The sequence below is a fragment of the Argopecten irradians genome, chromosome 1 (genome assembly GCF_041381155.1).
Source record: "Argopecten irradians isolate NY chromosome 1, Ai_NY, whole genome shotgun sequence".
NCBI lineage: Eukaryota > Metazoa > Mollusca > Bivalvia > Pectinida > Pectinidae > Argopecten > Argopecten irradians.
In genome coordinates, this window is record NC_091134.1 from 36,715,238 (window position 1) to 36,736,600 (window position 21,363).

General features: G+C 35.3%; 2 protein-coding genes across 4 annotated transcripts in view; both read left to right on the forward strand.

Moving 5' to 3' along the window:
• Positions 1-21,104, forward strand: LOC138310407 (uncharacterized). Of its 3 annotated transcripts, XM_069251633.1 has the most exons (7): positions 57-76; positions 12,625-12,717; positions 15,414-15,477; positions 18,515-18,552; positions 19,192-19,254; positions 20,007-20,426; positions 20,523-21,104. In XM_069251633.1, exons 3-7 carry the CDS (start codon positions 15,474-15,476, stop codon positions 20,616-20,618), a joined length of 621 nt encoding a protein of 206 aa, XP_069107734.1. In that variant the 5' UTR covers positions 57-76; positions 12,625-12,717; positions 15,414-15,473; the 3' UTR covers positions 20,619-21,104. The 3 variants fall into 3 exon arrangements, with proteins under 3 accessions (XP_069107721.1, XP_069107727.1, XP_069107734.1); XM_069251620.1 differs by lacking the exon at positions 15,414-15,477 and having other exon boundaries at positions 1-76; XM_069251626.1 differs by lacking the exon at positions 15,414-15,477 and having other exon boundaries at positions 1-76; positions 20,043-20,426.
• The window catches only part of LOC138323896 (interferon-induced very large GTPase 1-like), a 7,438-nt gene continuing 6,734 nt past the window's right edge, over positions 20,660-21,363 (forward strand). The window contains 1 exon segment of the mRNA XM_069268863.1: positions 20,660-21,098. Coding sequence (XP_069124964.1) covers positions 20,660-21,098 — 439 coding nt within the window.

The window sequence follows — 21,363 nt, forward strand, 5'->3', positions numbered from 1 at the left end:
TATTTTTGTAACAAAGTTGGCGGTCTGCCATATCCATTGAAGAAGGAATCTGAACCGAAGGAGTGGCGTGCAGGAGGTAAGTTATTATATTTGATGAAATATTAACAGTTATTTACTGTATTTACCAATTAAGAGTGTTAACTCTCGATTAACAATGGATGCTTCCTCATTGTTTCCTTTTCCCGTTTCTCACTCTTGCAATGACTAAAATGTAATCGTCCTCTAAAGTACACATTGCTAATGACCTTACATGTACAAGCAACATTTAACTATCGAATTTAATTTATTATTATAATTAATTTACGAAAATGGATACAGAATACCATATGACCTAAATAAGAATATGTTTTACATAAAAAGTACGTTGATTTTATGGGCATTTTACCAAATAACATTATTCAAATTTACATTGAATGTACATGAAACGGGTTTTACATGCAATTTTTTTTTCAGCTAGAATTTAGGTGAATCTTAGGTCACCGATTCAGGTTAAATTGATTTCATGACGTTTTGCCTCTGTACCTGCTGGTGATGAGTCTACAAACAATTCAAGCTTTATTTAAAGACACATCTATACCTTTATTATTGCCGTTTTGGATGGTTGTGGGGTAGTTAAAAAATGATAAATGCATTAAATATCCATTTTTCGTATTCTGAATTACCTGTATGGTCTGCTACCATTTCATGGTCAATATTTCTAATATCCAGAGCAAAATACTTACGTTTCAAAATATTATGACAATTCAATCGATAGTATATCAGATAACAGCAAATACTGAAGACCAACAACATGGCCATTCAATGGTTTTGTTTCGCGTCAATATTTCATCATACCATGGCGCAACAAACTTTAATATTGTTATACACGGTGAAGGCTTTGTTTTAATTTTACGGTCGACAACTTGTAGGATCATTAAAGGACAATACCATTGCCTTTATAAAGAAAATTTTGTTATTGTAACTTAACATTTTATTTGAACAGAAACGTAGGCGGAGTCTCTATAATACGTATTATCGTTTACTTAATCTAAACATTCAGTAATTCAAAGGCCAAATAAAGACTAGGTATTAAATTTCATTGGCGAAGTAGATTAAGTCAACCACTTAAGATGAGTTAGCAATTTACATAACTTGAATCGTAATAGTAGAGCGACATATGGCAAATAAATGGAAAAATCCTGCATTTTTATGATACAAACACAAGCATGCAAGCAGTTACGACTATTTAAGAGAGAATAAGGGCGGGAGCCTTCGTAAAAATAGTGTCTACTTCCGGTATTTTTCAAGATAGCGGCCATTTTCGTGGTGAAACTAAGAAAAACAATCAAATAACAAGCTGCACCTTATGATGAAAGCACGAAAGTTGGCATGTGAGCAGCTAAGACAACCAAAAATAGGAATTAAGCAGGAAGCCATTGAAAAGGGTATCTACCTGCGGTATTTTTTCAAGATGGCCGCCATTTTTGTAGGCGAAACTAAGAGAAGTAATGAAATAATACGCTGCACGTTAAATACAATCCCTGGATAGCAGCCCCACAGACGTCATCAGCCAGGTCCACTTCTCCGTGAACGTTTCGACTCCTAACCTAGAACGCCCTCAAGATGGCGAGTCGACAGTGATTGGTCAAATCACTGCTCGTCTGTGGATAGCTTCCAGCTCATGTCTTGTCGTCTCCACCATAGCCAGCTGGACGACTTCTCTGCTGTTCTCGGTAGTCGGTCCACTTCTTCTTCCCTACTGTAAACATTCTCCATATTGAATGTACAGGAAAACCTCTACATCCGATCTCCAATGGGAAGACCCAAACACTCCATCCTAGGGCCCCGATCTCTCCTGCCAATTCTTCATACTTCCCCTTCTTTCGCTCAAATGCCTCCTCATATCTTTCTTCCAATGGAACTGTCAATTCCACCATGACTATGTTCTTTCCCTGCTGTGACCATATGAGAATATCTAGATGCACATTGGTCTCGATGATGTCGGTTAATATCAGTCTCCTGTCTAGATCAACCCTCATCTCCCAGTTCTGTGCGCCGTTAAGGATTCCCTCCTGGTAATGCTTCGGTCACAACCCCTTACGATTAGGCTTAGGATATATTCCCGGCATTGTTTTCGGTCATTTTGGTCTGGATCCCGGCCGGACACCAGACATGGCCGGTTTACCGTTTACGATTACCGTACGGCCTCCTTTTTATGTAAATGATGTGTGACATTTTCTGACCGGTGTTGTCCGATGTCGGAAAAAAAGCAAAACCACCGGTGTACTCCCGATTACCCTCTACGGATACCGGCCGATCATTGTGACCTAAGCATAAACAGTTGTAGAAGTGTGTCCTCCCTTCCCGCCTCGTACAAAGTTGATGAATGTACAACCCTTCGCAGGCTTACGCTTCTTGGTCCTCTCTCTCTCCAGGATGTCAGCCAGTTCTCTTAGCACCTTGTCATGGCGCTATCTGTAGCGTCCTTGCGTAAAGGCGATATTGGATCCTGATAGTACATGCGCAAGGTTCCCTGGTCGGTTGCACAATGGACAGTCTGGAGTCTCAGTCAAGCCCCATCAACGGAGGTTAGTAGGCGAAGGAAGCAGGTCGTAAATTGACCTCAGCAGGAACTGGATTCGGCAAGGTTCCATACGCCAGATGTTCTTCTAGATCTGTCTGTATTTCCCCACCTCGTCTATGCTCCCTGGGTTCCCATCTCAACTACTTTGACCTTCTTGATTTCCTCTTCCATTTTCCTGATGTTGTCCTGTGCCATCTTCCTAGCCCCTTGTCGGCTTTGTCGGATGTTCCCCAACGCTGCACATGGCTTGTACGCATTCCCTGGCGTCCTACGCACGTTGTACAAGCCATGTCTTGATGTCTCAGACGGCTCTCAGCTGCTTCTACTGCGCTGCTTGTAGACCATTTCCTCCCCGTTCTCGTCTCTATACCCGCGAGTCTGATCTTGTTATCTTTTGAGTGCCCCACAGTCATCACCTGTCTTGCCTTAGGCACCTTGAACTCCTTAACGAGAGATGAAATTGGGAGCTGTAGTTTGAAAATTGGCATGTGAGAAGCCACGATAATCAAAATAAGATTCAAACCGAGAGCCATTGAAAACAATTTCTTTCTTCGGTATTATTCAAGATAGCGTTAATTTCCATAGGCAGAAGTAGTTAAGCTTAGCATTTTCGTAAGCAATAACCGGAGATGTTTGAAATAATATTGCATTTTTTGATAAAAGTATGTGAGTAGCCAAGACAATCAAAATAAAATAAAAACGGGGAACCATTGAAAATAGTACCTATTTCCGGTATAATTCGAGGTATCGTATGTTTCCGTAGGCAAGCCTAATAGTCGGCATTTTCGTTAAGAATACACGGAGAAGTTATAATGTAGCAGATGGCAGTTTTTGATAAAAGCATAAAAAAAAATGGCATGTAAGTATCTAAGAAGATTTAAGCCAAGGGCCACTGAAAAAGTGGGTACTTCCGGTATTATTCAAAATAGCGTTCATTTTCGTAGACAATACCCTGAGAAAGTATGAAATAGCAAACTGCAATTTTTGATAAAAGCTTTGAAAAATGGCATGTGAGTAGCCAAAGACAATCAAAGTAAGATTTAAACCGGGAGCCATTGAAAAAAGTACCAATTGTCGGTATATGGCCGCTATCATGGTGAGTAAAAGGTAGAATGAAAGTAAAACAGCATGTGATTTTTTTTTCAAGATATTGTTTTGAGAGTCGATTGATACAGTGATAGTAAATTGAAGCATATTGTACACATATATGGCAAACATGTATCAAGTACATTGTGAGTGTACTTTCTGTAAAAGTATTCACATATCATTCATTTATAAGTCATATTCAGGGAATTACATCGGAATATTTTTTTATTCGTAATTCGTCACAAGCTACATGTAAAATTATATTGATAGAAGTAAGAAAATCAAGAAAAACAACAAAACAATAATCTGTCATTTAATATTTTTACAAATTAAATAATTTAACGCACTTCGTCATTTTTTGCAATATCTGTGTTGTGTATATTACAGAACGTATCTATCCTTACCGGGTAAAGTATTAATTGTTGATGTCAAGTGTATTTGGAGCGTTACGTTCATACTTTTTTGAGGGAAAACGACATGAAATGTGCTCACAAAATAATGACGTGACAAATGAAACCTACCCGCAATGGTACTAGCTCTGTAATATGCAAAGACGGAATAGTTTCCTGTAAGATAATAAGTGCAAATGAATATGGAACATGCAAGTTTGCTTAATAACCATCATATTCATTTCAAAGTTGTTCAGAGTTCTGTCCAACCTCTTCAATGAAATACGTTATGACTATTTTAAATGTACTATGACCTTTTGACATTACCGTTAAGTGCCATTAGAAAGTGACCGGAAATGGATGTCTATTATCTAATAATTTATTCTTTGTTCTCAATTGTATGAGATTAACTATTGTTATTTGAAATGCGAATAAAATTCAAATGATGTAAACGTATCAATACTTCAATATTTTCTTGTATCCATATTTCGACTTCCACATAGTCGCCATTATAAAAATACCGGAAATGGGATAAAATACTGAAATTTTTTTACCCATATATGTAAGTTGTGTCTGTGATAAAAACTATACATATGATTTTTATGAAAATACCGTATTATACATGACAAATGCGTTTTTGTTCTGACTACTGCACGGTTCAACTGTTAATAAGGCGGCCATCTTGAAATTACCAATGAATTGTCCGTGGCTCCCGGTTTAAATGTTATTTTGAATATCTTGGCTACTCAAAGGCCAATTTGGATGTTTTATCAAAACGTGCAGTCTATTATTTAGTTATTTCTCTAAGTTTCGCCTACAAAATGACGGCCATCTTGAAAAAACCGGAAGTAGGCTTATTTTGCGATATAACTTGTATTGTATTACTTCTCAAACATGTAGTTACGCCTATTAAATCGGCGGCCTTCTTGAAATTACCGGAAGTAGGTACATTTTTTCAATGGCTCCCGCTTTTAATATTACTTTGGTAGTCTTTGCTACTAACTTGCCAAATTTCATGTTTTTATTGAGGTGTGAAGCATGTTATTTCATTTCTTTGTTAACCTTTACCTATGAAAATGGTGGCTATCTTGAAAAACAACCAAAAGTAGACACATTTTGCGATGGCTCCCGATTTTGATCTTATTTTGGTAGTCTTGGCTAATAACATGACAAGTTTCATGTTTTTATCGAGTTGTTCAACATGCTATTTTATTACTTTTTTAAGTTTTACCCACGAAAATGGCGGGCATCTTGAAAAAAAAACCTTGACGGTCACCTTAGTGCTGATACAGAAAGAGAATTGCAAAGTTGGTTCAAATCTGTAAAAAGTGTATTAACGAATTAGAATAAACATTAAAGTTTGAACCTTCGTATTAGAATTTTTGTTTTTGTTTTTCATTTTGATAGTAAGTTTATTATGTTACCAAACTTTATGCTTAAATTTCCAATTTGCTCTGCCAACGTTAAACAACAAAACCAAACTAGAAGTCAGTCTGAGTGTCAGTGATTTTATAGATTTCACTTTTTAATCTATGAAGAGTATTCGGTTCCATCGATCTGTGAATTCAGAAGATTTTTGAAAAGTTTGCCAGTTTGACCCCTTTTGGCCACGCCCCTCTAGCCCCTGGGGGTTGGCCAGGACCAATATGGATATGATGTTAAAATGCTTTCTCAGGCTAATAATTCTAACCCGGTTTGACTCATTTCCTATGAAAATAAAGCAAATAATGTTCATAATTTTTTTCCTATAGAAACTATAGTAAATTTGACCCCCTCCCCAGGGGAAAATCTGAGATCCCAGGGCCATGAAATTCACAATTTTTGTAAAGGGCCTTAAGACCTTCCAATCTATGAAGAGTATTTGGTTCCATCGATCTGTGAATTCAGAAGATTTTTGAAAAGTTTGCCAATTTGACCCCTTTTGGCCCCGCCCCTCTGGTCCCTGAGGGTCAGCCAGGACCAATATGGATATGGTGTTGAACTGCTATTTCAGGCTAATAATTCTAACCCAGTTTGACTAATTTCGTATAAAAACAAAGCAAATAATGTTCATAATTTTGTTTTTCCTATATAAACTATAGTAAATTTGACCCCATCCCCAGGGGGACATCTGAGATTCCAGGGCCATGAAATTCACAATTTTTGTAAAGGGCCTTAAGACCTTCAAATCTATGAAGAGTATCCGGTTCCATCAAATCTGTGAGTTCAGAAGAAGATTTTTGAAGTTTTAGCCTATTTGACCCTTTTGGCCCTACCCCTAAGGCCCCTGGGGGTCAGCTAGGACAAATATGGATATGACGATAAAATGCTATCTCAGGCTAAAAATTCTAGTTCAGTTTGACTAATTTCCTATGAAAAATAAGAAAATAACGTTCATAAAAGTGCTTTTCCTGTATAAACTATAGTAAACTTGACCCAATCTTCAGGGGGAAACACGAGACCCCAGGGTCATATAATTCACAATTTTGTAAAGGACCTCAAGACCTTTCAATCTATGAAGAGTATTTGATTCTGCCATTTCTGGAATTTCAGTAAGAAGATTTTTGAAGTTTCAGCCTATTTGACCCCTTTTGGCCCCACCTCTCAGGCTCCTGGGGGTCAGTCGTGGAAAAAATTGTTAATAGGATTCAATGGCCATCTTATATGATAATTCTGACAACATTTGACTTATTTGTATTACAAATGACCAGATAATGCTCAAAAATGTGTTTTCCCTATATAAACTATAGTAAACTTGACCCCCATCCCCAGGGGGACACTGAGACCCAGGGTCCTATGAAATTCACAATTTTTGTAAATGACCTCAAGACCCTTCAAATCTATGAAGAGTATTTGATTTCCATCATTTCTGGAATTCAGAAGAAGATTTTTGAAGTTTTAGCCTATTTGACCCCTTTTGGCCCCACCCCTCAGGCCCCTGGGGGCTGGGACCATATAATTCACAATTTTGGTTAACCTTTGGCTATGGAAAGTTTCTGCAAAATTTCAACAAATTTGGTTCGGTAGTTTTGGAGAAGAAATCGAAAAAGTAAATTGTTTATCGCCATACGAAGCACGACGCACGACGGACGCACGACGGACGCACGACGGACGACGCACGACGATGGACAAAAGGCGATTAGAATAGGTCATTGAGACTTCGTCTCAGGTGACCTAAAAACCGTAATTAGGTACATTTTGCAATGGCTCCCGGTTTAAATATTGTTTTAGTAGTCCATGCTACTCGCATGCCAAATTCATGAAGTTTCATGCTTGTATAAGAATTGCATGATTTTGTCCCAATGCCTCTCTACTATAATGGGAAAACTGCCGTCGACTTGACTTGATAGGTTACGGTGCCCGAAAACGATATAAGGAACACGAGAAGGGGATTGAAGTGAAGTGTCAAAGAAGTAAAACATGTTTTCTTCGCCTAAGTCTGTTTACGTGCATGACAAGGCTTGTTATTGAAGGCCTTTGTGCTTTCTCGATCATGTCTAAGTAAAGAAAATTCGTCCATTTTTAAGTCACCTGACCATAGGTCATGGTGACTTATTGCGATAGCCTTTCGTCCGTTGTCGTGCGTCGTCCGTCGTTCATCGTGTGTCATGAGTCGTGCGTCGTGCGTTAACATTTCCTTGTAAATGCGATGACTTGAGTCAATATAAACAGATCGTAATGAGACTTTGTATGAAGACTAACATTGAAAAGATCTCGGGCGAGTTCGAAAATCAGCTTGATTCGACAGTAATCTACGAAGTTATTGTCCTACATGTATGCACTAATAATTATTATTTAACCTTGTGAACGCGATAACTTGAGTAAATATAAACCGAGCTTAATGAAACTTTGTATGTACATGTAGACTAACATTGGAAAGATCTCCGATGAGTTCGAAAATTAGCATCATTCGACAGTAATTTACAGAGTTCTTGCCCTTTGCACTAATAATTATTATTTGACCTTGTGAACGCGATAACTTGAGTAAATATGAACCGAGCTTATTAAAACTTTGTATGTAGACTAACATTAGAAGTATATCGGACGAGTATGAATATCAGCATGATTCGACATTAATTTACGGAGTTATTCCCCTTTGCACTAATGCTTATTACTGGACCTTGTGAACGCTATAACTTGGGTAAATATAAACAGAGCTTAATGAAACTTTGTATGTAGACTAACATTGGAAAGATATATGACGAGTTCGAAAATCAGCTTGAATTGGCAGTAATTTACGGAGTTATTGCCCTTTGCACTAATAATTATTATTGGACCTTGAGAACACGATAACTTGAGTAAATATAAACCAAGCTTAATGAAACTTTGTATATAGACCTATTAGATCTTTGTTCCTAATTCGTGAACAAAAGACATCCGTTGGTTAGTAAATGACATAACTAACTTGTATCAAATATCAGGTGACCGTTAAGGCCCATGGGCCTCTTGTTAAAGTTTGGAGGCTGTGTGTGTTTACATCTTAACGTAGAAGGTCCCTTTTTAGACTACGTTTTTCCAATTAGAATTAAAACTTTAAAAAATAAAATAAAACACACATTCTCATTAGTACATCAAAACACTCAGAATGTCTGAAATCATATATTGTTGGAAAAGACACTAAACTGAAATAAGTTATTTTCTATGTCATGCTTTGCCTTCGGTAAATACACTATGATGATGAAAATATGAAATCGACCAGTAAACGTTTGTTACCAAATGAACGAGAAATCCAAAATTGCAGCCATGGCCTACTTTTTCCATACATTGTATTGAGGTCAAAAGGGCAAGTACATTTGTATCATTATTTATAGAAAAATTGTTAGAATAAATACAATTTAAAATTCTCTTTGCTTGTAATCATGTAGAATATTTTGAAAGACCATATGTTTTAATAGTAAATTTTATGAAATAAAAGATAAAATAATATAAGATAAAATAGTAAACTTTGCTGTGGGGACAGCCCAATATCCCAGATTCATGAAATTCACTCTTTTGGCAAAAGGTTTTAAAAAGGGATACTTTTATCTGCAATATGTATTAAGTTTAAATATATCTGAGAAAAATACTGTAGATATCTTGGTCAGTTGGATCACATTTGGTCTGCCTCTTAGTTAATTGATTTATTAGGTTTAATTTGAAAAAAAAAATCTGCGCTGTTTATTGAGAGTAAACTCAGATGTTTGTGTTATATTTACATAACATAAAAGTATACTCAAAGTATATCAAAGTTAACCCTTAAATAAATGCAATGTATTTACCGTTGGTTCAAAACTCGAGCCACGTCCCTGTGATCTCCTACTGATAATTCTAACAAAATGAAAGCAGATTATTTTTATCCATCTTTAATGTAACAAAATGATGTATATTTACATACAATGCACCACATACATTTTGTATAATTTCAAGCAAATTGGCCTTTTGTTACTAATTAATTTTGACACCAAGAACAGATGGACATAACGTTGAAAGGGCCAATTATTAATGTACATGTAATTTTCTAGCAAAAGCCATTCCGCTAGCTTTCATTCAAACGTGCTAAAGGAGGTGATCAAATAACTTCAGTTTGTATATTGTTTTGTAGATTTATAGTCAGAGTTAACTGCTGTACTGCTACTGATAACTGATCATGAGAACTGCAAAACAAAACAAAAAGATAGTTCCTGTAAGCTTCAAATATTGATGCGAAGAGTGAGGGTGACAAAAGTATTTCTGGTAAATCTATATATAGATAAGCACCATTCATTAAAATGTTCATGTACATAATTATGTTTACCCAAATATTATTATCAGGTTCTTGTTTCAACTGGAAATGCCGACATCTCAATACTGTCAAACCTGCTACGAAGGACACCTTTATATAAGGCTTAAAGGGGCACAATGACTCCCTAAAATGCGTTAAGCAGTATCAATTGACATTTTAATTAAAATATTTGATAAAGAAAAAACACCTTTCCAATACCATGAAACTGAAACTTGTTACTTTCAATAAAAGATTGATTGTCAAATTTTGTAAGCTTGCATTGTACTGTTTAATGTAAAGTTAAATCGTCGTGTGCAAATGGGAAGATGATACTGCGGACGAAGGTCATCGGAAACAATTATGCACAGAGATAAACTTTCTTCATCAGTCAATGCAAGTAAACAACAAATTGATAATCCACATCCATAAATTTACGTTATACCAATTAAAAAATTTCCTTTCCGCTGTTTGAAAAAAAAAAACAAATTAATGTGTGTTAGTTATAAGGATTATTATTACAATATGCAAACAAATGAACCAGTATCTCGTACAAGTAAGAACAGCTAAGGAACAAGCCGCCAGTCAGTTCCCTACACGCTGTCACCACTGCAACACAAAATGTTATGTTCCGAAAATAACTTCATTCTTTTGTGCGTTGTTTACGATAAAAAACACGGCGATTTTGAAATGATTGTTTTTATATTCAAGAATTAAAAGGCTTAAATTTTATCATAAACTACCATTTATAATGTATCTTCAAAGAACCAAAAATTGCTGCGCCAAAATACTAGCAGTGGCAGTCAATGAGGTAATCCGGTGCGCTCGATTGATTCATGGGTCCAGGGTTTCGGAAGAAATCTGACGATTGAATTGGGTGAAAATTCTGAATAGAATTGGTATCTCAAAACCAGAATCAAGACCTTTTAAAACTAACAATTATAATTGTTATGGAATTGAACAGAGAATGTCTGTATTCCCGTCTGAAATTTATTTGATAGCTGACATTTAAAATATGTATTAACTATATCTGTTGTGAAATCCAACCCCTGTGTCTATGGTATGTGATGCAGTCCAATAACCATGCTTCACGGGGCTGAATAAAACGTGTTAAAATGTGGGACTTAGTCGCAGATCACTGGAAGACTTCTGTGTTATTCTTGAAATGTGATAACTTCTCTGTCTACTGGAGTTTGGGGATTAAAATTCGGTATAAAGTAAGTAGAGAAACATCGATTTGAAATGTTGGCGGTTTCCAACGACCCTCCAATGCCGTGGATTTTGACACTCACAGAATCGTTTCGTTAGGCTTAATGTCACTGAAATTAGCCTGTTTGCTGTTTGAGCGTATTTTCATGGAATCTATCGTTTCTAAGCTTTCGTGTATGACACCGTTTCACATATATTGTACACATTAAACTATTTGCGTTCGATTATGCCTACTAGGCTATGCGATGAGTGGTGAACCTCACTGCGTTCGGTCCTAACGTGACGCTAACCCAAATTACACTTTTTGAAGATAACATTGTTAAAATTTTCTTACGTGTGCTTGAATTAAGATATTCTCTAAACATTAAACAAATAGATGCTTTTAGTTTTAATTTCATGCTTTGTTTACTTGTCAGCAGTGCATATATTTAGGCCTAATAAATAGAGAGCTTTGAAGCATCCCCGGTTCAGGCTATGCTCTCAGCATTTTTTTTTACCTGGGCTTGAGCCTAATTCAGTGTTTCATCAAAATACGTGTAAAATATCTCTAGGCGGCTATAATATTATATTACTGACAATTTCTAATATCACTTTATCAAACATTCCTGTCTGTGTTTCTAAATGTACAAGTTTATCAAAAATCCTCCAAAAAGTTACTCACATTAAATGTCAGACCTCACTGCTGGATAAATCGACTAAGAATTCAAGCGTTCTATCCATTTGATCATTGATTATAACTAGGAATAAGTAAACCGTTAGTTATCACTTATCAAAAGCACTAACCACAATCAATCATGTGTATCAACACTAATGAAAAACATCTTTTGCTCAGTTGATTTTAGACTGGCCACCAGACTCTCAGATGTTGATAGGACTTTCTCAGCAAAGTTCTTTACTAGATTGTCTCCCCTTAGTTTTAAACTGAGGAATCCAAAATGTAGTAGAGACAAAAATAAATAAATTTTAGTGATTTTTTTTCAATATTAGAGACTAGTGACCAGTCTAAGTTGCTGTCTGAATGCCCTTTCGCGAAAAACTGGAATTAGTTACATAATTAACAACAAAGACCGCAGTGAAACAAATAAAATATCTGCACATGTAATTCAAATAAACATAATTATGCATGAGCAAAACCTGTTAACGCTAATGTGTATCTTGAGGATTTGAATAATCATCTTTTTTTCAGTTTGTTGAACATTTGCAGTATTTATCGACTAGTTACTTGTTTTAAATTTAGTTAAGAGGCACTCCATTGTGTTGAACATATTTTTATAAATAACAGAATGCATACACATGTAAAATATATAACTTTTAACTCCCTCTATTTTCTTTATTGTTCGAGTATTTTTTTCTTTTATAATGTATGGAGAACCAAGAAAGGACCTCAACATTTTCTTAAGCTATGACCATCGCTGTTTTGCAGCACTTTTAACTAAATACTTCCGTACCTTTACATTAGCCTATAGTGGGTGTTTGACTTACCAGCGTGCTAAATGCATGTGTTCAATGGAGGAACTTACACACAAAAATGTACTTATGATGGGCCATTATACAATAAGTGTTTACAAATTAAATAAGTGTAAAATTTCAAATATCCGTTGAAATCTTGTACACTACGTTAACCTTTAGAAACAATTTCTTTGAATTATATTATGTTGTAGATTAAGACATAATGGATATTATTATTTCTGGCATTCCGAAAGGACTCGACCCGACATCGGTCACCAAGTATATCAAGCGGAGTGTTGAGACGGGTAAGTTTCCTTTACTTTCTCCCAGTATATCAGGCAGTATGGAGACTGGGGTTTTACTATATATAGACATATCATCCCGGTATGTTTCTATATAAAGACATATCAATTAGTATAGTAAATCAGAGTGTATGGAGATGTGTCTGCCTATGTTACTGTATATTTGGGATTTTAAATTTATTTTGCTAGTCTTGACGAGTTTCATAAAATTTGATATGAAATTCATACAATCACCGCTATGTCCAGTGACTTCGGGTTTTGTCGGTTTCCGAATCGTATCACGTGGCTGATGTTCGACACGACCTGCACGTGGTGAGCCATGTAACTAGCGTAAGCGCACATGTGTTTGTTTACGTTTTTCTTCTGGCTAATTTGAGCAAATCATGCTGGTATATGTCCATAGATTGAGTATTTGAAACATTCAATTTACACATTGCCGTAAAATATTGTGTGTATCAAATATTGTAATGTGCGAGCATTATTTTCTTTGTAGATAGAGTCTGATAAGGTCGACCACATGTTTTGTTTATGAAAAATTGTTCACATTTTCTCTTGGTTTCATAACTCTCGTTTTACTTCGAGATTGTCGCGACGATGTTCGGAAGAGTTCGGAATGATTCGGCATCTTTCGAGCCTATTTTTCACGTGTACACGTTAAAAAGATTTTTTACTTTTATAATTAAAAATACTTCCAGTGCTGCAACTTGATAAAAAGTGGTAAAAACTCAGACAGACGGAGAAAAATATGTATAACACTAAACAGTTTTCATTATGACAAAAAGAGCGAAAGTTATAGACCATACAACTTTAAATGAAGTGATGTTTCATTGTGGCGGAGCTAAGTGACAATATGATATAGCAACATGGTTGCCACCGAGGACACTCTGTAACAAGATAGATTTGTTATTTTCTGAGCTATACAACATCTGCATCCTTTTCTTTACTGAAACTTGGCTCTCCGCAAACGACAATTTAGCCGATATTATCCTCCCCGGTTACTGTCATTTTAGTTACAGTCAAAATTGTTTTAAGAGACCTTCCAAAGGAGATTGAAAAATAGGTCACATATGACAGTTGGTCTCTTAATTGAATCGCCCCTTTCGAAACAATTAAATACATGTATCAATGTATATTGTGGGACATGTTTTGTTGTACTAAAAACAGTCAAAATAATAGGAAATTATTAAATATATAATATATCACATAATCTAATACATCTTTTAATTATGTATTATATTTTAGGCCCTTTTATTTTTCAATTATCTATTTATTTTTTATTTATCTTTCTGTTTTTATTCATGAATAAGATTAAAAATTTCTAAAACAAATATTTGTTTAGGCCTACCACTTATCTATCATAATTAGCTACAAAATTACAATGTATTTAAAAGCAGAAAAAAAATAAAAATAGTTTTTAATGTTTTTTTTATTATTTTCTTTTATCATTTTATTCATTTATTTTATAGATAAAAAAATGGAGAGAGAAAAAATAGTGTGAAAAAAAATAATTAAAAAAAATCCGGAAATCAGCTATTTCCGACTCCTCTGTTACTATCTCCCAAAATGGCTGCCATCATGCTTAGCTAGACCGATACATTTTCAGTACCATATTTCTACATTCATGTCTCGTTCTTATGTGAGTAAATCATTGTTCATCATTATTTTAGTTGGTTTTGGAAGTGATTATTCTTGATTTTTATCACAAACATCGTGAATAAATAGCACATTTTCCTTGCAATATCCAGCTCGGACATGCAGACGGCTTCGGCCATCGGTACCGAAGCCGAGAGACTTCATGCATGAATAAGTGCTAATTTATGTCAAAGTGAACACCTAGTGTATATAACCAAGCCATATGGATAGCTCTTTTGTCTTGCCTTAATGGGGCTGGGTTGGAAGCCCTACAGGATAGTTAACTGGCTTGGCTTTATATATGAATAGAAGACAAATGCATGTGTGATTTGGGTCGTTAAATACAGAACATCGAGTGTCGTTGGATCCTAAAAGTATGGTCGCTTGTCGCATAAGACAGACGGTCGTTTAATACAGATAGATTATATAGTAATTTTCCCTGGGAGGAATAATTTAGGTCGTTTAAGACAGAAGGTCGCTGAATTCAGAAGGTCGCTAAGGCAATTTTGACTGTATATGTTAATAATGATATTCATTCCAAGCGTCGCCCTGAACTTGAACACTCTTAACTTAGCAGGTATCTCAGTGATCAAATTTTACAAACCCCCGAATTCTCCTGTCACTCATTGGGATCATATAGCTAGTTTTGTAGAACTTGCATTAATACAGGAAACGACAACATCACCATAACTGGTAATTTTAACTCAAAATCTGTCTTATAATCAAAATGAATACTACTTCCAGGATTTTTTTGCGAACTTTTAATTTAACCCAGACCATAGTGTCTCCTACCTATTACTATGGAAATTAGTCATCCTTTGTTAACCTTATTTGCGTTAGTAATATTGACTTGATTGATAGATGTCAGGTCGGTGAAAGTTTTCTCGGTCAACCTTTGAGGTATTATCGCCTGTTTTTTGCAGCCTTGATATCACTGTACCTAAATTCAGTAATTAAACATACTGTTTGGTTGTACGACAAAGGTGATTATCATAAGTTTGTAGAAAACCTCTAATGTTGATTGGGATCATATGTTGATAATGACAATATGGATGCTTCTCTCGAAGGTTTTACTGATATCTTGAGAAATACTGGTATGGAGAAGGATATCAAGGCTGGTTTCCCCTATGGGTAAATATTGGGCCCTTTGTTGTTTTTAATTTATGTTAATGATATAGTCGACGTTTTAAATGTTATTATAAAACTTTTTGCTAATGACACTATGCTATATGCCATCGTTGATACACCACATGCCTGTGCAGATTTGCTAAATAATAATTTAAGGAAAATATATGTATGGTTAAAAAACTGGTTAGTTAAAGTTAAATGTGCCGTATTTTTCATACTCACGAATCAATATGAGCTTTTGATATGTTATTCAGCACCAAAAATTACCAACTTTTTGAAAATTACCAACAATTACAGTGCTTTCAATACATAGGTATTAATTATACATGTACAAAAAGAGCTGAAAATGTTTTTTGGCAGTACTGCCAAAAATCATATATTTACATCAATAGTGAAGTGAAATGAGTACATACGGTGAGACCATGAAGCCAAATTGTGGTCTACAATTTCATTACACATTTTTACAATGTTTTTAGTAATTGTAAAGTGACTTCTGCAGGTATGTTTTCATTTAAACATATTTAAGGCATAAAAACAACAATTTTACAGTACAAAATTTCTGTGTTATAACTAACGTTTATAAGTCATCTGAAGCCATTTGAATGATTTTTACAGCTTTATTCATCAAACCTTATGGTTTTTGATAAATAAATGATGAAAAAATAGCATTTCAAAATTATCGCCCAGTTACGGCACATATAACTTTAATTTTAATCCTGAAAAAACGGAATCTCTTTAGGTTAGTAGGAAACATAATAAGCCAATCCATCCTCCCATTTTCATGAACTATGTTCCTATAAATGAAGTAAAGTCACACAATCATATAGGTACATTATTCTCTGAGCATGGATCTTGGTCTGCCCAAGTTGAGTATATGATCAAAAAAGCTTATTCTAAGTTATCCATTCTTGAATATGCAGATATTATCAGGGACAACTTAACAAATCATTAGTGTCAATTACTAGAAAACAGTGAACTGGAAACTGCTAGAATAATTACCGGGGTACTAAACTTACTAGTCATGAACATCTCTACAGGGAAACTGGGTGGGATAGCTTGATATTTAGACGCAACATAAAATAATTGTACAGATATATACAATGATTTTCGGTCCTTCCCCTTCTTACCAATCAGATCTTCCTCCGCGTAGGACAGACATACTAATATAACATCTGTGACGCTGGCTATCTAAGGAACGTCTTATACAGAACCAATTTCTTTCAAATATCCTTTCTGCCGTCTTCTATTGCCCTATGGAATTCTCTCCCTGCCGAAGTAAAAATTAACCCATCATTAAGTAATTTGAAAAAAAAATATCTACACGGAAATTCTCGACATGTCCCTCCTTATCATTATTACAGTAACCGTCTTGATGAGATTCACCATGCAAGGTTGCGAATAAACTGCAGCATTTTAAAATCACATTTATTTAACTGTAATCTTGTAGAAAGTCCCCTCTGCTCCTTTAGTCAGGCAAACGAGACCACTGAACACCATGTTCTGCATTGCTCCAATTATAGAGATATCAGATACACTAAATTTTTATCTTCTCCCTGGATACACCCATTGCTGACAATAAACTCCGTTGCTCCGAAAATTGTATCTCTCGAAGTAAACTTTTTGTAGATAATAGAGATTAGTTTTGCAGGTCCCTAACAAGGTTTTGTTCTCATATTTTACATACTACCCTCAGCTCCGCTTCACTGCTCCGTCAATATTCGTCTCACAGACTAAATCGCACTTTGGGTTCTTATGATTTACCATATTGACTATATCTATACGTATCCATTGCTTAAGAGTTCCCCTATTTCACCCAGTCTTCACTTTCCCTCTCTTGTTATTTCACCCTTTCTTTCTTCCTCTGCTCCTCTCCTCTGTTATTTCTCCATATTATAAACAGCAATTAAATACAAAATTCCTACATGTAGCTAGTTCTCTATTTAGTGCTATATATGTATATACTAAGACAGTCTGATATAAGTATTTTATAGTTTTTTTCTGAGTCCAAACTGTATAATATATTGTGATTTATATGTACTTAATTGAAAATAGAATATGGTTAAACTAACTAGATAGGCCAATGATTGTGTCACCATATTGTATGGCATGAGTTGAAAGTGTAACAGCAACATTTTCATGTTGGTCAAAATTCTAACATGGCCGCTATGACTTCACTTCAGGTTTTAAAATTAGGTCAATATCTCATTAACATTTGTACGAATTTCTTTCATTTTTCATGTTATGCAGAATAACAATGGAACAAATAATCAATGTAACTCTTTTTTTTCTAAAAGGTCAACTTCAGATTGGAAAATAAGGTTAAAGTTCAAAAATGCATTTTATCGAGAGAAAAAAAACCCACATTAAAATTCCTCTTTTCATGTTCTGTAAGGCCTAGAGACCCGTTGTTGGGTATATATGTAACATGCTGCGATAAATGACTGTAACATGTTAAGATAAATAGCTATCAAGTTTGTTAATATGGATGGCCTTTGATCTTCATTCAATGTCACAGGGGCCAAAAAACTTTGAAACAACTCTTTTGAAGTTCTGGATGGCATAGATACCTAATATAGCACATAAAGCATGCTGATATAAAGAGATACCGAATTTGTAAATATAAATGACATTGGCCGTCTGTTATTGGGCATATAGCATGCTGGGATGGATGGCTTCAAATCTTGATACTTACAAATGATCTTTATTCAAGGTCACATGGGCCAAAAAAAACGAAAATCTTGAACGACTTCATGTGACGTTTTGGAAGGCTTAGAGACCTGATATTAGACCTGCAGTATGTTAGGATAAATAGCTACCAAGTCTGTTCATATGAATGACCTTGATTTCATTCACGATCACAGGGGAAATCTCAAATCTTTGAACGACTCCTTGTCAAGTTCTTGAAGGCCTAGAGATCGGATATTAGGTATGTTGAGATCAATGGCTACCAAGTTTGTTAATATTAATGACCTTGATCCTAATTACGTGTTTGTGTAAACCCCGTCATATTGTCCATAACAAATTCTAGTTTCTTTTGCAGTTGCCCAGGTGAACAGTATTTGGGTGAGCTCAGACAAGGTATGTCTTACTATTTACAGTTAGTGGTGAATTGATAGTATAAACCCCGTTGATTTCAACCAAAGGCTACTCAACTTTATTTCTCGATAGATTGAGTATGTCACGCGCAATTTGGAGCCGCGCGGATGAATTTATGATGGTCCAAATCAGAAACTTTTGGTGTTTTCAGTACCGAATATCAAAATAGGTTTGAACACATATACATGTACGTGTGTAAATACAAATGTAGAAAAGTTACATTGTTTATGGTACTACCGTACCTCTTTGAGCAATGCTTCCGTGTGTATGATAAATAAATAATGTTGTACAATGTACAGTTTTGCAAAATCGATGACGTCGCAATGTTTACATGTTGTGTGTCGGTGAGTCGGTGTTGTTCGCTGCAACATGGCTTCGCGGTCCATTCCAAATATCGATACCCTACTCAACTTTATCCTTCGATAGAACCACCAGAAAGAAACTTTAATCCTTAAATAAACAGTTTTGAAGACAGATTTATTACGAACATCAACCATTGTAATAAATTTAAATACAATTAATTCTACGCTGTCACATTGCACAGTGTTATGTTAATTATCTACACATACAAATAAAAGTATACCCAAGAGCCAAGAATTGGTTTGCTTTTATCTTTTATAGGGTTATGGCGCCATTTCTCTCTTTGATGCGACGTCGACTGACTGTGTGCTGGCTTTAAACAATGTAAGTCATCAAATGTTTATTTTTTAAACTTTAAAAAATTGGACATACACGGTGACGTTTACTAATGCAATGACCGAAAAGATATTGACACGTTATATAGTGATGAATATCTCTTTAAATTTTTTGTTTTTTAATTAATTGTCTAGTATTTAGTTGTCTAGGGTCTCAGTGGGTGCATGGAATTGGGTAAATGCATAACTAAGCATTAATACGTTACGGCCGGCCAAAGAATATATATACATATGTAGATGGTTGCCATTTAAAATCAACTTCTTACGCTCAATACTTTAAAGTATTGTGTTGATTTAGATAAGTTTGAAAGTTCTGTTAAGGAAAGTAACTTCTTCTGAATGTTTAAAGTAAAATAATATATTTACATTTATTCATTCATCATTTAAAGATTTAACATTCAATTTGGTCCTATACAAAAACGTTATACATTTTTTACAAGTGCATCAAGAAATTTACCAGAACCGAATTCGTTACTCGAACTCAAAACAATTTATCAAGGTATTAAGTTTGTTTGAGGTTGTGAAATTATGTTTCGATCTGGTTATTTTTACGTTTTGAAATTGTGATTTACTTGTTTTTTTTTAATAACAAATAATGCTGGCACCGGATTTGCTATTCGAATCCTGAATCCCGAATCCCGAATACGGTGCTAATTTCACGTTGCCGTAATTTAAAATGATATTCTATTTTGTCAACTGATAATCAATTACACTTTCATTATTGCTTTCTTTCTTAATAAGCATCTGAAGATCAACGGCAGTGTTCTCATACTGCAGAGAAAACACGTGAAGCGGGACACTAGATACCTTAAACCATCACACATTAGGAACCCTCGATGTCACGTCCAGAGCCAGTGTTTAAGCCCCAGAAGCGATGATTCCTACTGCATTAACGCAGGGACATCACAACTTTCTGAACAAAAGAGACTTGGAGCTTACATAACATACAAGTCATATCATCGTGATCAGCCATGCACAGAAACTTTGTATAACATCCTTCAACAGAATCCACCACGACGGAAGACACAAAAGTTAAAACGACCCAGAAAAGACATCAGTATTCACACAACTACCCCGGCACCTGCAGCATCCCGTAAGTCAGGCAGAATAAGGAAACGTCATCGCAAGAAAAGAAAAGAATCGAGATCTCCGGAAATCAGAGTAAGTTCCCATTAACTATTTCAAATCTGAATACAGTTCATGTTGTGAAATAAAATACCTATGATTGATACCTAATGAATAATATTTTGATTTCAGGGTTCTTCCCGAAAGAAGCGATACACTTCAGAGAGGGACATAAATATATCAAACACAGAAAAAGACAAGAAAAAACATATACAAATGATCCTATAGTCGAGCAAAAAACTACCGAAACTATCTCAGATGGTACGAGTATGAAACATCGCTCTTCTAATGAAAGCAGAAGTAAAATCAACTCTACGACCAACAGTTTCGAAGCAGAATGTTTTGGTCATCATGATGAGCATTTCAAACTATGTTTTCACAAAGAGAAAACCGAAAATGGCAATATGCTAAAACAAAGTTCAGACAATGACCACGGAGAAAAACATTGTCTTGTAAATATCCATTTTTATGAACATTCGAAGTATTTGTTTTCCGATGACATATCCAAGAATAACACCAAAGAAGACTTAGATGCTGTGATTGGTAAAAGGTATGGATTACCATCAGGTTCTTATATGCTGACACACAATGGCAAAATTATAAACAACATCTGCCCACCAACTGTCGAAGATAATGAAAATATCCACATCGTAGTGAAGGGGAGAGGAGGTATGAAGGATGGTGATCCGACAGGAGAAACACAGCCAGGCAACAATAGGAAAGCAAAAGATATAATTTATATACGTACAGGCCAAGCGCCCAAGACCGAAACCAATCTAGTGCAACCGAGGAGGCTTGCGACAACACATATCTAATACAACTGCGAAACACTATGTAAATATAATGGTAGTGACAGCAGTATAGCAACTGCTTTAATTTCAGATTGTTTGTACTGTGAAATAATTATTTTTCGTAATTTGACATAACGCTCACCTAAAGGATCATGGTATATCTAAATACCAAATAAATTTCA

Bases quoted from the DNA above. Each gene is read 5' to 3' on its own strand.
- LOC138310407 (XM_069251620.1), top strand. From the start codon at position 12,636: ATGGATATTATTATTTCTGGCATTCCGAAAGGACTCGACCCGACATCG. The intron at 19,255-20,006 runs GTAAGTCATCAA...TTTCTTAATAAG, and splicing joins GTGTGCTGGCTTTAAACAAT to CATCTGAAGATCAACGGCAG. The intron at 20,427-20,522 runs GTAAGTTCCCAT...TTTTGATTTCAG, and splicing joins CGAGATCTCCGGAAATCAGA to GGTTCTTCCCGAAAGAAGCG.